The 20309-nt window shown below is 51.8% G+C and overlaps 1 protein-coding gene across 1 annotated transcript in view; it reads left to right on the forward strand.

Moving 5' to 3' along the window:
• Positions 1–20309, forward strand: part of RASGRF1 (Ras protein specific guanine nucleotide releasing factor 1) — an 88533-nt gene that overhangs the window by 35117 nt on the left and 33107 nt on the right. Inside the window, exons 6-13 of the mRNA XM_054042833.1 lie at positions 5042–5121; positions 6035–6228; positions 7454–7563; positions 10825–10943; positions 12492–12652; positions 14259–14322; positions 17101–17237; positions 18832–18914. Coding sequence (XP_053898808.1) covers positions 5042–5121; positions 6035–6228; positions 7454–7563; positions 10825–10943; positions 12492–12652; positions 14259–14322; positions 17101–17237; positions 18832–18914 — 948 coding nt within the window. The remainder of the gene's footprint in view (positions 1–5041; positions 5122–6034; positions 6229–7453; positions 7564–10824; positions 10944–12491; positions 12653–14258; positions 14323–17100; positions 17238–18831; positions 18915–20309) is intronic.

Raw genomic sequence — 20309 nt, forward strand, 5'->3', positions numbered from 1 at the left:
ACTGCAACACGCCAGGTTTAACAGCATCATCCCTGCTGAATCCGGCACGAGGACATCGACTCTCGGACAGATCGTAATACAAAGTCCTGCTCTAGAGCCGGTCTCGCTCGAGAGAATGGAAACCCGCCATGGCAGATGTCTGCCCAAGGGCTGGTGTACGACATCTCCTGTAGCACAGTTCAACTCCTCGGCGGCCGGAATACAAAGCTCTTTCAATGGAGTCATTCCTGGCCCACTCCTGTAAGGTTCCCAGTGGATACGCTCAGTCAGATGTCAGCCCTAGCAGGCCCCTGGTGTGGGAGGGGAAAGTTTAGCACCATGTTACTATTCTCCCCCTCCCTCCCGTCCACCTCCTACTGTACCCCCAAGAAGCTCCTACGCTCCTTGTCTGGGTTGTCAGGCTGCCTGAGCGAGGGGGAGAGGGGAGGGACGGAGAAACCCCAAGCCAGCATCGGCGTTGTTTTCCCAAGGGCCCGTCGGAATTCAGTGCTGGTTTAAGGTGCTGATGCCCGAGTGGTTTTGTTCTGGCTATTTACTTTTGCGGATCATGTGACAGAAAACGGTCCGGCGGAAGCAAGGAGAGACTCTGCAGGGCCCGTGAGGGTGCTGGTCTGGTCTGGGAGAGCAGAACTTCGCACTGGCTGCTGTCGGGTTTGTCCCTTGACGGGCTGAACTAACTGATCGAGGGCAAGAAAAATCCCCTAGTGAGTTAAACGGTGAGAGGCCAGCTGAACCATGCAGGCCGTGCCCGAGAGGGGTTTGGCTTCCTAATTCCTATGAGAGGACTGGAGGGGGCAGGAAATCTGGAGCCAAACCTCAGGACTAGAGGAGATTGCAGCATCCCCTGGGAAGGAGTCGTAGAGGAGGTTGGACAATGGGGCTCTGTCCCCAGAGGTTCTTCAGCGTTAAGGACATGCACGCTCGAGGGGATGCTGCTACCGTTATCTCGCTGCAACTGCCACAACGCTGTGCAGGAAACCAAACCCACCTCACGGGGGATTTTCCAGGGCACGCCCATGGCAGGCAGTGCTGAGCTCACCCCTTCGGGCCAGCCGGTGCCGGGCTGAATGCTCTGTCAGAGGGAGCTGAAACTCCCTGAAACCCTGCTTTCATCACCGCTCCTGTCATCCAGAAAACCACTCGCTCTGTTGCTATGGCTACAGATGCAGTGTATCCTTCGCAGCACGGGAAGTGCCAACCCGGCACAGACTCTCTAGCCTGTTTTTCCCCCCCTTAGGTTGGGGCCGGTTTTCACTGGGATTGGATTTATGAGCAGTAAAATATCTGTCCTGGGGTGTTGTGAGGAGCACCCCAAGGACAGAGATGGGCCCAGGTGACAGAATTCCAATCCTCACTCTCCCAAAGCTCCAGGCCCATGTGCAGCAGGGGTTTGGCCCGTTGTAGAGAGATGGAGAAGCTGCAATTTGGCCCTGGATCTCGATCTGAGCTTTCCCAAACTCTGCAACTGCTCACATCCAGGATTCTGATTCAGGACCATCTTTAATTCTGGGCCTTCCAAGATCTATATCAATGCATTGTTAGACCACCCCTTAGCTCCTATGTTGCCTTGTTTAGCTCACCTAAAGAGAGTCCCTTCCTTTGGAATTAGTGTTGAGTGGATACTGAAAAATTCAGAGAGCTGGTTCACAGACACGTCTAAACTGATCTGAGCCGCTCCCTCTGGTCCGGGACCCAGGAAATCTCATTAATTTGCTGGTACTTCCCAGTTTTAGGTAACTCAGAACGATACTAAGAAGAGAATTTCCCAGGCTCCTTCTGATTCCAGCTTAAACCAGAAAACGCAGAGCCCTACGGAAGTGGGCGAGCGAAAGTTAGCTGACTTTCATGGCCCCTCAAAAAGAGTTTGGCTGAGTCAGCAGGGAAGTGTCGTTAGTGTGTTCAGAGGGGCCACGCGGGAGAGTGAGCCCTGTGTCCTGATTAGAGTCCAACTCTGGTGATTCCTTTCTCCATGCAGGACAATGGCAGAACTTATTCCCCGCGCTGCTGGCTAGCGCATCCCACCCCCAGCTCGCTGTGCTTCCCCTCTGGGAAATGCAGTCACAGCTCGTGCTCATGCTGTAAGGAGACGGAGTAGGTTGCAGAGGTGATACAGCCTCAGGGAAATCATCGGACATCAGACTGGAAGGGACCTGCTGGGTCATGAGTCCAGTCCCTGCTATCCAGGGCCGGCTTTAGGGAAAATGGCACCCTCCCCCCATCACCCCTGGCCTTCACGGGCTCTCCCCCGCCCCCTCCCCCATCACCTCCGGGCCCCGCTGCCTCCCCCATTGCTTAATTTGTATTGAAAAAGGTGCCAGAGCTCAGCCGCGGCACAAATTAAGCACCGGCAGATCCTTATTGTGCGAATGCCCATTTTTTTCAAACCCCAAATACAGACACAGAACCCACAAGTGACATTTCACTCCTGTAATTGTGACACACACACAAATCAGTTGCTACCATCTTCATTCAGACTGGGCAGAGTTGAGTGGTGCGTCAAACTGTCCACCAGGCACCGATGCCAGCGGGAAGGGAGGGTCCTGACTGATATCCCCGTCAGGTACCAAGAAGCCTGCAAACACCGCAGAGTGAAGCTGAGAGAGGGTGAAAAACAAGGAGAGCAGCATGGCCACACCCAGCAAAGAAAAACTCTGCAAGAGTCACAGAACTAGTGAGATCTGTGTCCGGGGCAGCAGGTCAGGGAAGGCAGCCGGAAGGGCCTGGCAAGCAGATGGCAACAGAAAATTAAACAACTCCTTTGCCTCCCTGTCAGCAAAGGAAGATGAGGGACGTGTAGCAGGGAAAGCAGAAATTCCCCAGAGAAGGAAAAAGCAAAGGGGGAAACTCTAATCAGCACCCTGCCTGCAAACTGGGGAGGAAGAGACCTGACAGCTATCCCAAGCCGGGTGCATCCCGTGCTGAAGGCAAAAGACAAGAAAAACTAGGCAACCGTAACCTACCGAATCAGACACCTGTGCAGAGGGGGGCAGGGAATAGCAGGAGAACTTGCTTACAATAAAGCCAGGTCCCTGGTACAGGAAAGTACAGACCTGCACATTTGAATTCTGCAGGTGGGATGACAGTGATAAAACTAATTATGGCTGTGTAACGATGCTGGTTCTGGCGGGACCCAACTGAGAGTGCCAATTCAGGACAAATTGCTCCAACAGGGCAATTACAGCCCAAGGCTGGGGTTTTTCCACCTCTAAGGCAAACCAAACCAGCCAGACAAAGAGGACTTTGGTCTCACCTCACTGGCTAACCACAAGTCACACAAGCAATTTCCTTAGACACTCCAGTTTCCCAGTATCACCACCAGTGCCACTCGTTATGGGGACAAATGGTTATGAAAACCAATACCCCAGTAAAAGAAAAAAGGCTCTCTCGATCCCAAAGGACCAAGCCCCAGACCCAGGTCAATATATAAATTAGATCTTACCCACAAATCACGCTGTTGCCAATCCTTTAGAATCTAAAATCTAAAGGTTTATTCATAAAAGGAAAAAATAAAGGTGAGAGCTAGAATTGGTTAAATGGAATCAATGACATACAGTAATGGCAAAGTTCTTGGCTCAGGCTTGTAGCAGTGATGAGATAAACCACAGGTTCAAATCAAGTCTCTGGAATACATCCCCAGCTGGGATGGGTCCTCAGTCCTTTGTGTAGAGCTTCCATTTGTAGCAAAGTCCCTCCAGAGATATGAAGCAGGATTGAAGACCAAATGGAGATGAGGTATCAGCCTTATACAGTCTTTTCCAGGTGTAAGAACACCTCTTTGCTCTTACTGTGGAAAATTACAGCAAAATGGAGTCTGGAGTCACATGAGCAAGTCCCTGTATACTTTGCTGAGTTACAAGGCGTATCTGCCTTCTCTCAATGGGTCAGTTGTAGCTGATGATCCTTAATGGGCCATCAAGCAGGCTAGGCAGAGCTAACACCAACTTGTCTGGGATGTCTCCCAGAAGCAAAGCATAAGTTTGAAATACAGACAGTATAGAGCCAATATTCATAACTTCAACTACAAAATTGATACACACATATAGACAGCATAATCATAACCAGTAAACCATAACCTTGTCTTAGACACCTCATTTGACCCCCTTTTTACAAGATTTGGTGCCACTACAGGACTTTGGTTGCAACCATGTTCTATATGGTTTCAGATGATATCAATAACGTCACAGGCTGTAATGGTGAAGCACGTAGACTGATGAGTTAATCAAGGACAGTCAGCTCTGAATCACAGGAGGGAAATCGTAACTAATTGATGCAAAATTATTTTGGGGTGCTTTGATAGAGAGTGGAATGGAAGCTGGGGAAATCTACGAAGCAGGTGCAAGGTCAAGGCCCACCTGGGCCACCGTGCAGCCTTCTGCTCACCTGATCATTAAATGAAGAAGAGAGACAAGGCAGTGACAGAGCAGAGGCTAGGAGCAGCAGACAGAGGCTCAAGGAGGGTGTTGGAGAAACTCGACAAGCCCCTGCCACTCTGCATATCATTCCCAGCCCTCTCTGGAGGGGAGCCGCAGCCAGCCGGACTCAGGAATGGCCCAGTCGAGGTGCACGTGTGGTGCGCGTTTGGTATCTTGCTAGGACGTGGCTTTGGGCGGCTGCCCTCCACCAGGGAATCCATCTCCAGATTGAAACAGGGGAGGCCTCTTGCTAGTGCACAGTTCCCTTGTTGTACACGTCCCCGGGTGTGGTGCTGGCTGCTCGTTTTCAACCTGCCCCGGGATGATCCTCCATTACAGACTTAGGAGACTGTTCACGGGATCCTACATCTCACTCCTGGGAAACGTGAACTGCTCTTCGGCTCACACTCTCCCTTTCTTCTTCTCACCCACTGTTCCCACTAATCCTTCCCCTCGTCCCATGCTGAGGAGTTTCTCTCCATCCGTCACTCTTTCAGTCTCTCCTCATCAGCCAGTCCAGCCAGTCTCCTCCCCATTTCACGGTGCTTCTCTGGCCTCCCCCCAGTAGAAGTGCCAGGATTAGTTAATTGGTTCTCATCCGTCTCTCTACCTTTTGGTTTATCTTTCAGTGAAACAATCATGTTTTTGCACCAGATCTTTTATCAAGGCCTGAAAGCAAGAATATCTAGTTGGCCGACGCTAGTGCTTGGTGAGTAGCTGCTGTTTCTTTATTGCATGTTATTCTTCACTCTCATTAAAGTCTTGCCTGTCCTTCCTTCTAATAAACTTTACAGTGGTTCTCTCTGATCCACATCACTGCAGTGAATTGTGGCTAATTGTTGTGGTAAGGCATCCATTTTTTTCATTCCTGGGGGAAAAAACCCCAAACCAATTCTAGTCTGCCATGCAGCTCAGGTTTTGTACTCCAGTGATCTGACTGGCTGACCTCACGGGACTTTTCTTGATTCACAGAAGAGTTTATCGTGATGCCGAAGGTTCACACACAGTCCGGATGGATCCCACAGTTAAAGCTCAGAGATTTGCCAATGTCGCAGCTCCTTTGCTGCCTGTTCCATCCCCAGCTCCGCGTTCAGGAGCTCTCCGGTGCTCTGCGCAGTAGTTCTCAGACAGGGAGCCCAGGCTGGACTCTGCTGGCTACTCCATTGTGAAGCTCTCTTCCTGTGGTTTTTGTGGGCACTTAGCCAGTGCAGGGTAACATGCCTCACCCCGCAATGCCATAGGAAACACGCAGCAGGCCAGGCTTTTCCTCCTGGAGCGATACACGTCCCAGCACTCCCGCGTACTGCCTGATGCCCCTTTAAAGGTGCGTGTCCCTGAACCAGGGGGCTCAAGGGAGGTCAGTCAAACTGGGACTTGGATTTCCTTGTTGTGCAAATGTCCATTTTTTCAAACCCAAAATACAGACACAGAACCTACGCGTGACATGTCACGCCCGTAAATGTCAGACACAAACACAAAGCAGTTGCTACCATCTTCATTCAGGCCAGGCATAGGTGAGCGAACCTGTCGGCCCGGCACCGATGCTGAAGCGGCCAGAGCCCGTTCTGAGTGCGAGGCTCTCGTGCGGTGCAGTAACCTGCTCGTTGCCTGCTTGCTTACAGCTGACTTGTTTGACATCCTGCTGCCCATGCTGAACATCTACCAGGAGTTTGTGAGAAACCATCAGTACAGCCTGCAGATCCTGGCCCACTGCAAGCAGAACCGTGACTTCGACAAACTGCTGAAGCACTACGAGGCCAAGCCGGACTGCGAGGAGAGGACGCTGGAGACCTTCCTGACGTACCCCATGTTCCAGGTGACACATGGCTCACGTGGCAGGTGCTAGCGGGCCATAAAATGCAGCGAGGAAACCTCCTGCTCCCCAGATCTGTTGAGCCTCCTGGGCTCTGCTTATAAATAATCTCTCAGGGCAGCGGAGAAGGAGGGGGCCTGGCTGGCTGTTTAGAAGAGGAGTTCCTTTGGAATATTCCGGGCCATGAAGTGACTGGCCAAACGTAGGCTCAGCCACTCCTAGCCTGGTCACAGCCCAACGGGCTCCCTCCCTGCCGATGGCCACTCACACCCTGAGTGGGGGCAGGGATGGCCCCTAGGTTGGTTTCCTAGCCTCCCCCCACCCCCAGCACCACAGACCATTTTGGGGTCGCTCTAGCCTGAGCTCAGGGGAGAGCCTCCGCCTCTGCCCCTCCTTACCAGGGCACTGGAGACCTGGCAGTGTGAGAGCCCGACTCCCTCAGCCGGGAAAGCCACAAACGGCTTGAAACCCTCGGCCACCAGGTAACTAGTCTGTTGGACTCTGAGTTACTCCCATCGCTGAATCCCTCTCCATTCGCCCACGGCCTCCGGCTGACCCCCCAGAGACCCCAGGGGGCAGAGTCAGCAGAGACTGGGGCACTCGCCGGCCGGGGCAAGCCGGGGGCTCCTCACGTTACTGCCATGCTCAGTGATGGGAAACAAAGTCCCTGTAAGTCTCAGCGTCCCTAAGCGTGTCAGAGACCTTGGCAAGCGGAGTACCCGTGAACGCGAGAGCCATTCTCGCTTGCCCAGACACGGGGAATAACACGGCTTTAGAACCACCATCCTGCGAGCCCCCCACCCGCCACGGCTGAAGGTGGGGCACAAGGATTATTTTTGAAACGAAGCCTCCAGCTGAAACTTGTGAGTTCCAGAAAGACCAGGGTGAGGCCCAGTTGTACCAGCATTTAACTGGTTCTGAATTACTGGATATGAACCTGAAGTCTGGTGAAGCTGGGCTTGGTGAAGGACCCCAGAAGCTGTGCCGGGGCAGGACCTGAGCCTGTGCATGGGGAAGGGGTCGCTTTCCGGAGCGGGGCTCGGTGCAGGACTGGATGGGTGGGCGCTCGTAGCTTTATGGAGCAGCGCAAAGAAGTTTGTAGAGGTTGAGGACCCAGCTCAGTTCACTTTGTACAAATCAGTCGTCCTTATGTCAGTGTTAATGCTCATTTGCTCCCGCGATCGTTTCCTTCCGCTGACCCTGATTTCCGGTTTGCGTTCCAACTCAGATTCCCAGGTACATTCTGACGTTACATGAGCTGCTGGCGCACACACCCCATGAGCACGTGGAGAGGAACAGCCTGGACTACGCCAAGTCCAAGCTAGAAGAGCTTTCCAGGTCAGAACCGTCACGCGTTGATTCCTTCTCCTTCCAAGGAAGGCTCCAAAAGCTCTGTGCCGCGGCACCGGTTCTTGTCTCCGAAGAGCAGGCCTGGTGGAGACGCAGGGTGCATACTGAGGGAGGGGAAGGTGTGTTCCTTTTGAGGTGAAATATAGGAGAAACTAAGGGGAAGTTGAATTCTTATGTAGTCATTTCCCTGCCAAATGCGTGACTATCATTCTGGCTTCTTGCTCCATGAGGCCATCCATGAACTTGCTGAGTGTGTCGGCATTGCTTGGTGGCTCTGTGGTAACGACTCTGCCGGGGGGAACAATGGGGAGGAGTATCTGTGGTGCACCAGGTGCAGGGAAAGGACGGGTCCAAGATGGCCTGGGTTATTTTAGGTTCAGACCTTCCCTTGGAACAGCGTCATGCTCGTGGTACCGATGCTGAGAAGCACTGAACGCTCCGTCGCCAGCGGTGCCGAGGGTGTGAAACCACAAACCTCCCAAATGGAACCGAGCACTCACGTCACATCCCGTCGTTCTGAGCTCTGTGATGTCCAAATCAATGAATTAGGTCCCACCTGCCTCCCCTCCCAGAAGAGGAGAGAGTCCACCTGAAACACGGCAGCTCTGTCCGGACCAGGACAACAAGCTACTGCTGAAGCTGTGTTGGTGTCGATTTCCCCCGAATCAGTACTGAGAACAGGGCGAGGGCGGATACATCGGTTCCAGCAGCACTGCAGAAAGCGTCTCCAGACGTCGCTAGCATTCACCCCCTTTCCAGTACTGATCTGGGGGGAACCGGTGCTGAAATCCCTTTCCCAACACTCTCCTCCAGACAAGACTGAGGAGTTCGAACTCGCAGAATCGTTGCTGCATGGAAGGGGTAGGAACCAGAGCCATTAAATCCCCTGGGACCCAGAATTTTTCATGCAAATCACAGGACTCTGTGCTGGCTGTGCCTGGAGCCAGTCACATGGGATGCCAGCCCGGCAGCATGCTTACTGGCTCGAAAATGAGTCTGTTTTCAGGTGAACGCCTGCACACAGGGCCTTTTTCTCTTCTTGCCAAGTGCAATGTGGAAACACTCACATTTCAAGTGTTTTCGGGTTCCTTTTGAAAAATGCAAATGTTGTTAGCCATTTCCTTGCGACAGTGCACCGACCTGATCTGAGTGTTGTCACTTGTTGCTGGCACAGTTCAGCCTGCACCATTCTTCCTCCTCTAGCAGTAGAATCAGCTGATGTAGGCCATGCTGTGGGCAGAACCCAGAACTGCAGGACTCGTATACAAAATGCAGAAAGCCTGTCTCTGGCCCTGACCCTGCAGCTGGGCCCACGAGCGCAGACAAACAAGCCTGTGTGGAACCTAGTGGGTTCTGGGGTCCAGGCAGGACCCAGAGCCACTCGCAGGATTAGGGCCTGTATATTTATCTGCAGTCTGGGCTCTGTCACTAGCTCTTGCAGTTGGTCTCACAGGTTGAGTATGTTGAGGTATTTTAGGCCCTGATCCAGCAAAGTACTTAAGCCCATACTTACCTGTAAGCAGGTGCTTCTCCTCACTGACTTCAGCGGGGCTGCTCGTATGCTTAAAGTTAAGCACACACGTAATTGCTTTGCCGGATCAGGACCTTGACTCTGAGTCAGATGGGTGAGGAGCTCGCTGACGTGGCATGTCTGGCAGCCCCGAGACCGGCGCCACAGGCTTCTTCTGATTGGTTGTCTGGCTGTTGGAAGAGTTCGTACAGAGCACTGCGCTTTCCTGTCTGCAGAGCACGTCTGGAATAGGCCAACTCCAGCCAACAAGGGCTGCCCAAACGGGAGCATTTTTGAGTCAGTGGGTTTTAGCATTTGTAATCCATAACGAGTCGGTTGGTAACGAGGCGGCACGGTGGGATTTGCTGCCATGGATTCAAGGGTGTGCTATGTAGGAGCAGAGCATCAGTCAATCGGCTTCTTAGGAGAACGTCCCAGTATTCCTGGCAGTGCCGTCCGGGGGTCAGGGTCTAAAAGAGGTTTTCGGATGCTGAGGGAACCCCAAGAAGCGTTCTTGGGACTGGGGGGTTTCTAGCCTTGTCCTGTTCATGGCGTGATGTCAGGGCTTGCCCTTCCCTTCTTTGTCATGTCTCACGACACACTCTGGGCACAGCTAATGAGGTGCAGATCGGAGCTGGGCTACATTTTTCAAAACGTTAAATTTCAATGAAATTCAAATTGTGGGGGGAAAACCAGGAGGAAACATTCCCCCAAACCACATGAATTTCTCCCCTTTTTTCCAGCCGGGTCTAGTGGAGATGCAGTGTGATGCTGTTCATGGACAAGCCCAGGGAAACCCCACTGTGAGTGCCTGGGGCAGCGAAGGGGACCTTGCTCCTACCGTTGTCCCAGGGGCCTCTGGACTGATTTCTATGACAATGGGGACCCCTGAATTCCCCATGTCTGTACTTTCCTTCCAGAGGCTGAGAAGTGAAGCATTCTGCTCTAGTCTCTCCGTTAAGTCCTATCGCAGCACACCGCAGCCGGGGCGATGAATCCCTCACGCTGGCGCTGAGTTCACCCACATAAAGCATTGCCACCCCTCCACTCAGTCCCGCAAGGAGCAGGAAAGCGAGACGTGGTTTGTCGGAAGGCGAAACGGTGGCCACTGCCGCATTCCCAGAGCACCGGACGTTCTGGTGCTTCCTGGAAGGGCCTGGGCCCGCCCCTGCCAGCGTGACCCCGCCCCTGCCAGGATGACCTCACGCATGGGACATGTGAGGTCATGACACACAGAGGACACGAGCACCTCCCGCCCCGTGCCTGCATGACCTCGTGCACGAACAGTGTGTGAGGTCACGCTGGTGGGGGCGGAGCCGCACGCTCTTGAAAAAGACGTCATCTGTCTGATATTGGGCAAAAACTATGTCTAGTTTTGTCTGTACTGGACAGGGGATAAACCATAGGGAAAAAAGGACCCTCTGGCTTAAAACCGGACACGTGGCCTGCCTGGGGAGAGGTCATCAGCCAGATGGGGGAGTTTCCAGCAAGAATGGAAATTCAAAAATCCACCAACATTTTTATATTTAGAAATGTAGCAACTCCAGATGGATGTGTGTTGTCTCCTCGCCCCCAGGGTATATGGCTGTAAATAGGGGGCAGTGCTGGGTTCTCTTTGCCTTCCTTTATATCAAATATGCTTAATGCAGCTACTACCAAGTGTAAAAGCCACATTGCCGTCGTCACCAACAGTTCTCCGGCAGAGTTCACTGTCTCCAATTGTCTCTTCTCCTCTTTAGGATAATGCATGACGAAGTGAGCGAGACAGAAAATATTCGAAAAAATCTGGCAATAGAAAGGATGATTATTGAAGGGTGTGAAATTCTCCTGGACACCAGCCAGACTTTTGTCAGACAAGGTATAATGTTTACACCGGTATAGTTCCCTCCTCCTCCGTCCATCCGATGCATTGCGCTGGTGAGCTGCCTGGCTCCAATACTGTGACTAGTGCCATTATCCAGTGTGGAGAGCTGTAACATTAGAAATAGGGACCATTCGTTCCTGCTATAAACCTACCTGTGTGCGGACGGTCTCCGTTCCTGGATTGCCCTGCACCACTGAGCCGGCACCTACGTTATAGCACGAAATGGTTTTCTAGTGCCAAATGTTGGGCTGGATCCTGACTTTCTGGTGACCAGCACCCAGGGGAATGCCTAGGGGTGGAGAGTCAGTGTAGCCCCAGCCCCGTGGAGTGGGCATGGCCTGGAGAAAGGGCATGGCCAGGGTGCTGCTGCTCTCTGGCAATCCCCCATGGTCAGACCAGCCATTTGGTAGCTTGTATGCCAGCACAGCTTACAAACGCTGCCCCCCAGGGCTGGGCCAGGCATGGAGGGCTGGCCCTGGCGCTCCACCTCGCTGGCCCTAGCCTCCTAGTAAGTGTTGCATCCCGTGAAGGACGTGGCTTTGTACCAGGGCCATTCCCCAGAGAGCTCGTGGTGGATGGATCCCTCCCTTTGTGCCTTTTCCCCTGAGGACTAATTGCAGCCTAGGTTTGGGTCAGCCACGGTGAGCTGCTGCTGTTCTCCACGGGGCTCCCACAGAAACTTCCCCTTAGCGGGGGACAAGCCAATGTATTCGGTCCCTGCCCTTAGATGTAGAGAAGAGGAGCTCCAGCAGGCCGCCGAGGGCCCCCTTCCCGCCACGTCACGGCCCGGAGGTCCAGTGGCAGGAGGCGGTCGAGCATGCTTGGCTGGAGGGGCTCAGTGCCTGCGATGGAGGGAGAGTCTCTGCACGAGTCTCCAAACGGCACCACGCGCACTGTGGCATGTCTGGGTGAAATTCACTTTGCCTGCAGCAGAGGCATGAACGGAGGCACTGTGCGGCCAGTGTGTGCGGTGGGGTGAAATCCCCCCCATGCCGCTGCAAGGGTCTGGGGGTCCCCACACTGGGCTGCTTTTCCAGCTCACAGGTTGCTGCTCTCCACGTCTCTTGCACAGCGTGCTGGGGCACTGGATCCACCTCTTCTCCCTGCCTCCTCAGCTCCTCCGTGGTGTGCAGGGCTGGCGCACAGACCTTCCTGCAGCACAGCGGGTGTGCAAAGCCCCCCTGCATGGCTCCTCCACCAGCCGTGCTCCCCGGCAGCCCCACCATGGGACCTTGGGGGTGGGAAAGTCGGCGTGGGGGAGTCTCACCCCGGAGCACTCTTCATGTGCCAGGGCTGCTAACAGCCCTTCATTTGATCCGCTTTCCTGGTTCACAGCCGTGACAGCTGGGTCTTCCTGCCCTGCGGGACCTTTGGGAAGCACGCTCAATTGAAGCACATAGCTTCCTGCCCGAGGCATCCGGCTACTTTATTCACCAGCTGCCTGGCCAGTCTGGCTCTCACACCATGTGTCTGAAACAGAACTATGCCCCTGCAGCCCAGAGGATACACAAAGGGCCAATCATGCGTTTTTGTCCTCAACAGGTTCCCTCATCCAAGTGCCGATGTCCGAGAAAGGGAAGATCACCAGGGGGAGGCTAGGCTCCCTGTCCTTGAAGAAGGAGGGCGAGAGACAATGCTTCCTCTTCTCCAAGCACTTAATCATCTGTACAAGAGGCTCAGGTGGAAAATTACACTTAACCAAGGTGCGAATTGCAGAAAGGGACCGTTCTCTCACACTCGTGCAGAGACGAGCCCAATGCGGGGGGTCACCTTGCCCAGCAATCCTCTTTGAAGGGTTGTTTCCCTGTGGGAGCTCAGTGTGACCCGTCTGCCCCCCCCTGCTGGGCAGTGTCAGTTCAGCAACGCCGGCATTCAGCTGAAGATCATGGGTGGAATTTGCAACTGGCCTCCAGCCAGACCCTATTTCCCTGCTCCTCCTTTTGAATGAGTAACTGACTGTGTGCACAAAATCCATCTTTAAGTGAGCAGCTGTGAGTGCAGAAGCAGGCAGTGGAAAATGGAGGATGCACCTGATACTTTTTCCTAGAAAGCTTTAACCCCACCAGGCCTTAAAACGAGCATCACTGCAGCAGGAGCAGTTCCATGGCTTATCTACTGTGGAACTTCAAAGTCAGCCATGCTCCAGGGCGACAGCTCTCCGGGCGGTGTTGTAAGAGAGAAATCTGCCCTTCCAGCCCCCCCAGAGCCTCGTTCTCAGAGTGTGTCATTCTGCAGCGGTGTGGGACGTGGATAGTCCATGGAACGCCCTCGGGGAACTGCTGCGCTCTAGACTCCCAGTGGGAATTAGGGACCTGAATACCTTTGAGGAGCTGAACGTCTGTGTCTGCTGCGTCTCCGTTAAAAGTAAAATGAATGGGGGGACTCCAGGAAGTCAGGCCTGCCAGACTAAGCCTTTCCAATGTCCTTTCAAACTCAGGAGGTCTGGAATGCGGGTTATAGTCTGTCTTATTACCGTCACCTTTGCAGCTCCTAAAAACGGAGGTTTCTTAAGGTGCCAATTTCCCTCACATAATTGTAGCTTTGCAGATGGCTAGATGCATCAAACAGGGCAGTTCAGTGTATTGCATGTGATTAGGACATCCTGTCACTTACGGAATGAGCTCTGTGTCACATGCTAAGATAAATATGACAAGTTCTCAGCAAGAGAAGTTATTTGTGATTTGCTGTGAGAATACTGACAATCTATTCAGTGGGAAACTTTAATTAGGCCTAAATTTGTACATAACACTTACAGGCTTTTCCAATCCATTCCCAAGACTCTCACATTTGTCTGTGGATGTTTTGCAGTTAATTGAGTGAGAATCTTAGAAAAATGGCTCTTTACTGACATTAAATTACCAGTTTGAAAGATTACTGTCCATGGCAAAGAGTTGCTGATTATCACAACAGACTTTGGGGAAACTTAATTTACTGTGCTTATTAAATCATTTATAAACAAATTAGTTTGATCAGCAGTACAGGGAAAATCGCAATTTCCAAGCATGTAATTACTTATTTTCTACCAGTCAAAACACTGAATTCATGGGCAATAGAATCTGCTTTCAAATTGTAATAAATAAGGCCCCGATCCTGCAAACACTTGAGCACGTGCTTAACTTTATGCCCCGGAGTCCTCCTGTTGGGTTCCTGTTCACAGGAACTGGGGCGTAAATGACTTCAATTGCGAAAGTGAAGAAGATCGACAGGTCTCCCCCTGGCTGCCTCTCCGAGGGGCTTCTGCAGAGATTGATTGAGGTGTGCCTGTGCGAGTTCACGTTTCTTCCCTCGGGGGCTGTTCCTCTCTTTCAGAACGGCGTGATCTCTCTCATCGACTGCACCTTGATGGAGGAGCAGGAGAGCACTGATGAAGAAAGTAGGTATCAGCTGGAGCGGGCAAGCCCCCCTCCCCTCCCAAATCCCTGTCCATGGTGCGAATTTAAAAAGGAATTCCCTTCGGGCGCATGCTAGCCCCGGGTGCGTTCCTTGGAGCTCTCCCTACGCACCTGCTAATGGAAGGAGACATGTTGGAAACAAGAGTATTGGCCCTAGAAGTGGCGTGTTTGATGTGGGCTTGGACGCTGCCTGACCCAACAAGGGGGCAAAGTCTGCGAAACCCTCCTCAGAGCCAGGACCCAGAAGTGTTAGAAAAGACCCATAAGAACTGACCATCCGCTTGCAATGAGGATTAAGGGCATGTGCAGTTAGGTTGTGTGTATGTGATGCAAGAAAATGAAATCTAAATTCTGGGCCCAGCCAGTAACTCAATCAACTCATTTTGCTCCCAAGGCAAAACCTACACCCCGCAGACAGAGAAAAGGGTTAAATGGCCCAACCCTGCTTAGCTGCTGCTTCCCCCTAACCTGCCACCTGCACCTGGGAGATTCCAAGCCCAGACGGCTTCTGAGGCCACAGTCTTGATTACAGGAGTAATTCTCATTGAACCAGGACTCAGAAGTCGTACTCTGTGACCCATTGCAACCAGCCAGCACTCCTGGAGTTTTCATGGCAGTTAATGGCGACTTGCAGGGAGCTGTTTGCAATCAGTCCATAGAGGGTAAAACCAAAAGTGCAAACCAGTTGGTTGATTCAGATAACGAATAATTCAAGGAAGTTGTGATCCAGTGGCAGACATTCCATATGCAGAAAACAAGGTGACATGAATCAAATACATTATGTGCCATGAACAAAACAGATGCACATCTCTGCAAATATAACTAGGATGACCAGATAGCAACTGTGAAAAAACGGGACGGGGGTGGGGGGTAATAGACGCCTATATAAGAAAAAGTCCCCAAAAACGGGACTGTTCCTTTAAAAACCCTAAATATAACCTTCCAAAGGTGGCCAACCTCGTCACGCACTGCAGTGTGAATGGTCTAAGAAAACCAGGCTGCTGTAGGTGTGCAGCAAGCCCTGTCTAATTACAAGCTTTGCCATGGAAAACCCAGGTTGCTATTTTCCGTCCTCTTTAAAATCTTCCTCATAAAAATCAGAGCTGTGTGGCCCAGCTCTGCCCGCCCGTGACAGATGCACACCTGGCTGTCGGATTGGAGGAGTGACCCGGGGAGCCAAACGTTTGCAGCCGCGGTCTCAAAACTAGCCTCTCGGTTTGGGCTGTGACACGGGGGCTGGATTTCCACCCTGCGGTGCCTAGCGTCGGGCACCTGGTCGCTGAGTTTAGGTATCTACACGAGAGGCCTGGGACGCTGAGCACCCGGATCCCATTAGAGTTCTGGGTGCCCAGCCCCTCTGACAGTCAGCCCCCAGGCATCGGGAATTGGGCCCCCAAACGTCGAAGCAGCCAATGGTTTTGCAGGTTTGGGTCTCAGCACCCACACTGTGGAGACAGCTTTTGTGGGGACAGATTGCACCTGTGCACGGGCAGGATGGGCCCTCGTTTGCGGGCGGGCCCTTGGGCGCAGTCTGTAACCACGTCCTGCCTTGGCCCAGTCTGCAGCCTGTAATCTTGTCCTTGCCCTCTGGTGTGGCACGTAAGCCTAAGCCTGCCGAGTGCTGCGGCCAGGCTCTCCGGGCCCTCCCCCCCGGCTCACGGGCTGAGGGACTCAGCCGCTCACAACAGCGAGTTGGGATTTTCTCGCCCTGTTTCCCTCTGTCCCTTGCCCTGAAGAGCGCCTCTCAGTGGGCGCTCCGCCGGATGCAGCACTTATGGCCTATAAAGAAGCTGGGTAACGCTGCTGATTGTATTACGCCTTCACACAGCCAGCTGCCCTTTGGGGAGACAGCACGTCACCGACGTGATCCCCGCTTTGCTCCTTCACGGAGACGTTGGTTATATTATTTCTTCCTTTGTTGCTTTTCCTTAATATAAACTGGGGCGTCCCCTGCTTTATTGCCTCTGAAGGCCATACCATTGCACACCTCAGGGGCTCTTTCCGTCCCTCCATCCCCCACAAGATCCCTGTGGGTCACGCTCCCACCCCTTCCCCTCTCTCAGCCCACCCCCCTGGCTCATGCTAGGGGCTCTGCATGCCCCCCCTTCCACACACTGTTATTTTGTTAAGTCACTCAGCGTGTTTAACTCTATTGGGAGGAGAAACAGAGGGTAACCCAGTTCTTTGGTCTATGGATAATTACAGGCCTGGCTGAAGATGATGGCTCTGCTAACCGGATGCATGGGGCTGTATGTGCCCCCCATTTCTCCTTTCTGGCTTTCTCATTTTGACCAAAATCAATAACGTTTGGGCCATTGATGCCTAAAACATTCCCAGAAGTTTGGAATCGATCGGATGCAGCATTCAAAAGTTATTGCATTGAAAGAGCCAGATGCCATCAAGTCGAGAACAGGGCTTCACTTTGGTCAACCAAAAAAAAACACTATTCAGATTGAAAATATGGGTTTGCTCTCTCTGCATGAAAGCACCAATCCACAGGCCGTTGCTCCCCCCCCCCCCAGTAATGATGCCCCTTGCATCTGTGAGAAGGAGCAGCAAGAGGAAAGCAGTATGAGTTGGTGATTCATGGCCAACGTGGAAGCTTCGGTTCTGAATTTGTATCCTCTACAGGGTTAACGCTGCATTCCATGGCCAAACAAAATCACAAAGTGCAAAGGTTGTTTACAATCCTGTTGGAAAATGTCCTAGAAAAAACTCCTCAAACCTTACTCTGCTTGTTTATCTTGTCTGTTACAAAGCAAAAGCATCAGGGCAAGACATAGATCATCTCGATTTCAAGATTGTAGTGGAACCAAAAGATTCTCCATCCTTTACTGTTATCTTGGTGGCATCATCCAGGCAAGAAAAGGCTGCATGGACCAGTGACATCAGTCAGGTAAGAAGAAATCAAGCAAAAAGCCAATCCATATTTGGGCACCTAACTAAGTGGGCCAATTTCAAAATCACGCAGGGTTTCCATGGCTGTTGCAGATTGCTCTCTGCCTCTGAAATCAGGCCCTTTATTTGGAAGCCCACATATGGGCATAGGGCCTGACTTCAGGCACCTGAGTTGAAGAACATTTGCATTAACCTTTCTATGCATCACTTTTCCTATCTATAAAAATAGAGCCAATACTTAACTCACGAGTGTTGTGAGGTTGAAGTCATTAAAGTAACTAGAGCATTAGGAGAAAATGCTGTGTGAAGTATGAATAATTCTTATTTCTTATTTTATATTGTTTAATTCAGGGCTTTCTGGTCGCTCTGTAGTTCACACTCACACATCAAAGGTGGGAGTAAATCTAGGCTAAAATCGGGGCCCATTCCACTTGGAAAAAGAATATCGGCCCAACCCTCCATTCCCTTGCAGCTAGCGGATCATTTACATTTGTGCCAAAGGAGCACAAAAGGCTGCTAGTTCTGACTTTCCCACTCACTCCCACCAGTGGCAGCAGTTTGCACCCACTTTGCAGAGTGTACATGATGCCGCAGGGTGCAAAGAAGTGGAGAGTCAGGCCCATATGGTTACGTGAAATGTAGGGACTGCTCTTCCAGATGGGAGGAAGAGAAAAATAAATGATTTCAATGGCAGATTTTTATAACATCTCGTTCTTAGCCACCTTTTTGCTGTGCAATGTCCTTTTTTCTTCAGCGAGAAAGCAATGTAGTATGTTTAACTCTTATCATAGCTTCCCAGGATAGATATAGGCAGGAACCTTAGATACTCAGGATGTAGGCCACATGGTGAGAGAGGCTGAATGCCGTAGTATGTAACCGAAACTAGGTGGGCGAGGTAATATCTTTTATTGGGCCAACTTCTGTTGGTGAGAGAGACAAGTAGGGCAGCTTGAAAGCTGGTTTCTCTCACCAACAGAAGTTGGTCCAATAAGAGATTATCTCACGCACCTTGTGTCGCTAATATCCTGGGACCGACACAGCTACAACAACACGGCATATAATAGGCAGAGGAGGGGGGGACTACGGTGTGGGAGAGTCTGTCTACCAGGGCTATCAGGCAGAGTCCTCTCGGAGGAGACTTGGGCTGGAAGAGTCTATCTGGGAGAACAGAGGTGGAGAGAGACCATTTCTGGAGGTCCCTGTCTGTGGTTTTGTCCAGGCCACCTCTGGTAGTTTCATTCTAAATATGCCAAATCCTGCATTAGAAGAACAGCTAGTTTGTGTAGGTCCCTGTAACCTCTCCGCTAGCAACTGGCATAAAGAGTGACCGCCATGAACGCTTCACCCTTTGGTCACCCCGTATTTATGACCATTCGTATCTGAGGAAAGCAGCATTTCCAGCATCAATTTCATCTCAAAGGGCCCTTGGCAGATACACTGAGTGAAGATGTATCCAGTTTGGATTAGTTCAACATCACATCCTCTTATGCTGTGATCTCAACAACTGAGCAAATCCTATATCGAGCCTCGAAACACATTCTCTTTCCAGTGTAACTTGTGTTCTCCGTTCCCCTGACCCTTCTGTGTTTCAGTGTGTAGACAATATTCGATGCAATGGCCTCATGATGAATGCATTTGAGGAGAACTCAAAAGTCACAGTTCCCCAGATGATCAAGTAAGTGCTTTGTGCTTTGTGAGATGTGTAACTTTGAGTGCCTGTGCAAATGTAGCTTGACTACAGAGGCACCTGGGTTTAACTCTGTCCCTGGACCAGCAGAACTCCCTTTGGACTCCATAAGTGAATAGCATTCAAATCGCTCCATTCGGATGCCGGTGGGAGCGTAATCAGTGCAAGACTAAACCCCTCGTATGTAATCCTACTTGTCACACACCAGTAATCAATGATCACCATAGAAATATTGTAACAATTAGTGATGGGCAAGTCTGAGAAGACATTCTACAACAAAGGCCTGTGATGTTTGTTTGGGGCCCCGGAGGTTTTTCTTTGTATCTAGGAGCTGTCGTGTGCTGTGCTGAGCCATAGCGATGATTACAGCACATTAGCAGGGGTTTGTCGGTGGTGTTCGGGGAGAGGACATTTGCTCAGGGCTGTGTGAAGGGAGGTGGAAGGAGCTGTGTGAGAAGGGGAGAACTTCAAGAGGACAAATGCAGAGGAACGAAGAAAGGGAAAAACAAACAATTAAAAAAAAAGGGCCACAAGGAGTGTGGATTTCTCCTGGTCTCCTCCCATGCTGCTTTGAGGACTTTACATTGGCATAATTCCATTCTAGGCATTAGGATTGTATGGTTTCATTGTCAGTGATTTGGCAAGAATTATTACTGATGTAATGTTTTCTAAAATACAGATAAAATGGGTATGGGAGGGATGAAGGTGGGGAAGGAACCAGAGTCCCCTGCCTTGCAGGACAATAGCAACCAGGCCAAGCAGATATGGTTCTATGACAGGACATCTTCCAGTAGACACCCATCATGTTCCTCCTGGTCCACAGTCACTTTCTTCTAGCTCTTATCAATGCCAGGCAGAGGTGCTGGGGTCGCTGCGGCCACATCCCTTGGCTTGAAGTGGTTTCCATCATACACAGGATTTACAGTTTGGGTCATAGGCTCTCAGCCCCCCCCCCCCCCCCACTGTACACATTGTTCCAATATCCCTGGTGCCAGGAAGTTTCCATCCTCGACCCCATTTCATTCTAGTCACCCCGACCACAAAGCAGTATTGAGCCGCTTGGCTGCCCCTTTGCTCCCTGTGACAGGTTGGGATGAGCCCAGTTCATCCCTGCAGTAACTCCACAGATCTTACTGCAATCTCGGGGAGGGCAGGGCTAGAGCTCTGCTGTCTCCCCCATACCCAGCCAGCGTGGCATGGCACGGGGGGTCCTCTGTGCCTTTTCCAGGGCGGTGCAGCCTGTGCACCTGCGTCCGTTGCATGGGACTCCCCAGGAAATTTCTTGCTGAATCAGGCTCCAGCTGATGCATGGCCATCCTGCAGCCTCTTTGAGGCACCTGGTTGTGCGGAAGCCACAGTAACCGTGTGCGTGTCCCTAAATTC

The sequence above is a fragment of the Malaclemys terrapin genome, chromosome 10 (genome assembly GCF_027887155.1).
Source record: "Malaclemys terrapin pileata isolate rMalTer1 chromosome 10, rMalTer1.hap1, whole genome shotgun sequence".
Lineage (NCBI taxonomy): Eukaryota > Metazoa > Chordata > Testudines > Emydidae > Malaclemys > Malaclemys terrapin.